Source organism: Apteryx rowi, unplaced genomic scaffold (assembly GCF_003343035.1).
Source record: "Apteryx rowi isolate R43461 unplaced genomic scaffold, aptRow1 scaffold_1621, whole genome shotgun sequence".
In the NCBI taxonomy this organism is placed as follows: Eukaryota; Metazoa; Chordata; class Aves; order Apterygiformes; family Apterygidae; genus Apteryx; species Apteryx rowi.
In genome coordinates, this window is record NW_020447888.1 from 22,689 (window position 1) to 23,736 (window position 1,048).

At 69.6% G+C, this 1,048-nt stretch overlaps 1 protein-coding gene across 1 annotated transcript in view; it reads left to right on the forward strand.

Annotated features, from left to right (window-relative positions):
* The window catches only part of LOC112963170 (spectrin beta chain, non-erythrocytic 2-like), a 12,705-nt gene extending 12,642 nt beyond the window's left edge, over nt 1-63 (forward strand). The window contains 1 exon segment of the mRNA XM_026059972.1: nt 1-63. Coding sequence (XP_025915757.1) covers nt 1-63 — 63 coding nt within the window.
* Nucleotides 64-1,048: the final 985 nt, after the last annotated feature.

Sequence of the window (1,048 nt, forward strand, 5' to 3'; positions counted from 1 at the left end):
GCCCGCGACGGCAAGGACAAGGAGCGCGAGAAGCGCTTCAGCTTCTTCAAGAAGAACAAATAGGCGGCGCCGGGGGGGGGACGCGCGGGACGGAGGGACGCGGCGGGACGGGGCCGCAGGGGGCTCCGTAGCCGGCCCCGGCGTCCGGCCGTCCTGCCCCGCGTCCCGGTGACGTCCCTGCGCTTGCCCGCGCGCCAGCTCCCACCGGCACCCCAATAAAGAGCCCGTGTAGAGACGCCGGCCCCGAGCCCTGCTGCTGCTGGGGGGGATGGGATGGGAATCGGGATGGGATGCGATAGGGATGGGGATGGGGACGGGGATTGGATGGGATGGGGACAGGCAGCCCCGTGGATGTGCAACGCAGGGGGAGGATCTGCCCCACCAGATCCCAAAGGATCCCCCCCCCAGTGACCCTTGCTGTGTCCCAACGGATGCCCTCGGCCCCTTACTAGATCCCTGCAGATCCTCCCAGTGACCCACACTGAAGCCCCAATGGATATCTTCATTCCCATCACTGGATCCCAGTGGATTCCCCCCAGTAATCCCTGCTAGGTGGCAGTGGATCCCTTCACCCCCCCCCACAAGCCCCCAAAGGATCCCCTCATTTCCCACCCCACTAGATCCCAGTGGATCCCCTCATCACCACCACCAGGTCCCAATGGATCCTCTCACCACCACCACCACTAGATCCCAGTGGATCACCCCAGCGCCCCCCCCCCAGCCAGGCTGCTCTGGCGACCCCCCCTCAGCTGGGAATGGTTTGCTCCAGCTCCCCCCCCCCCGCGGCCCCAGTGGATCGTTCCGCAGGCCGCTCGCCACGCCCCCTCCCTCTCGCGCGCCTGTGATTGGCTCCGATGGGATCGTGGGCGGGGCGAGAGCCCGGGGCCACCGCAGGCGGAGGCGGTGCCGCCCACCCCTCCTCGGCTCAGGGCCCCGCCCCGCCGGCGCTCGACGGACAGCGTCGCCAGCCAATGGCAGCGGGAGGGCGGGGCCGAGCCGCGCAGCGTCGCCGCCATTTTGTGAGGCTCGAGCGGCGGGCAGGGGCGCA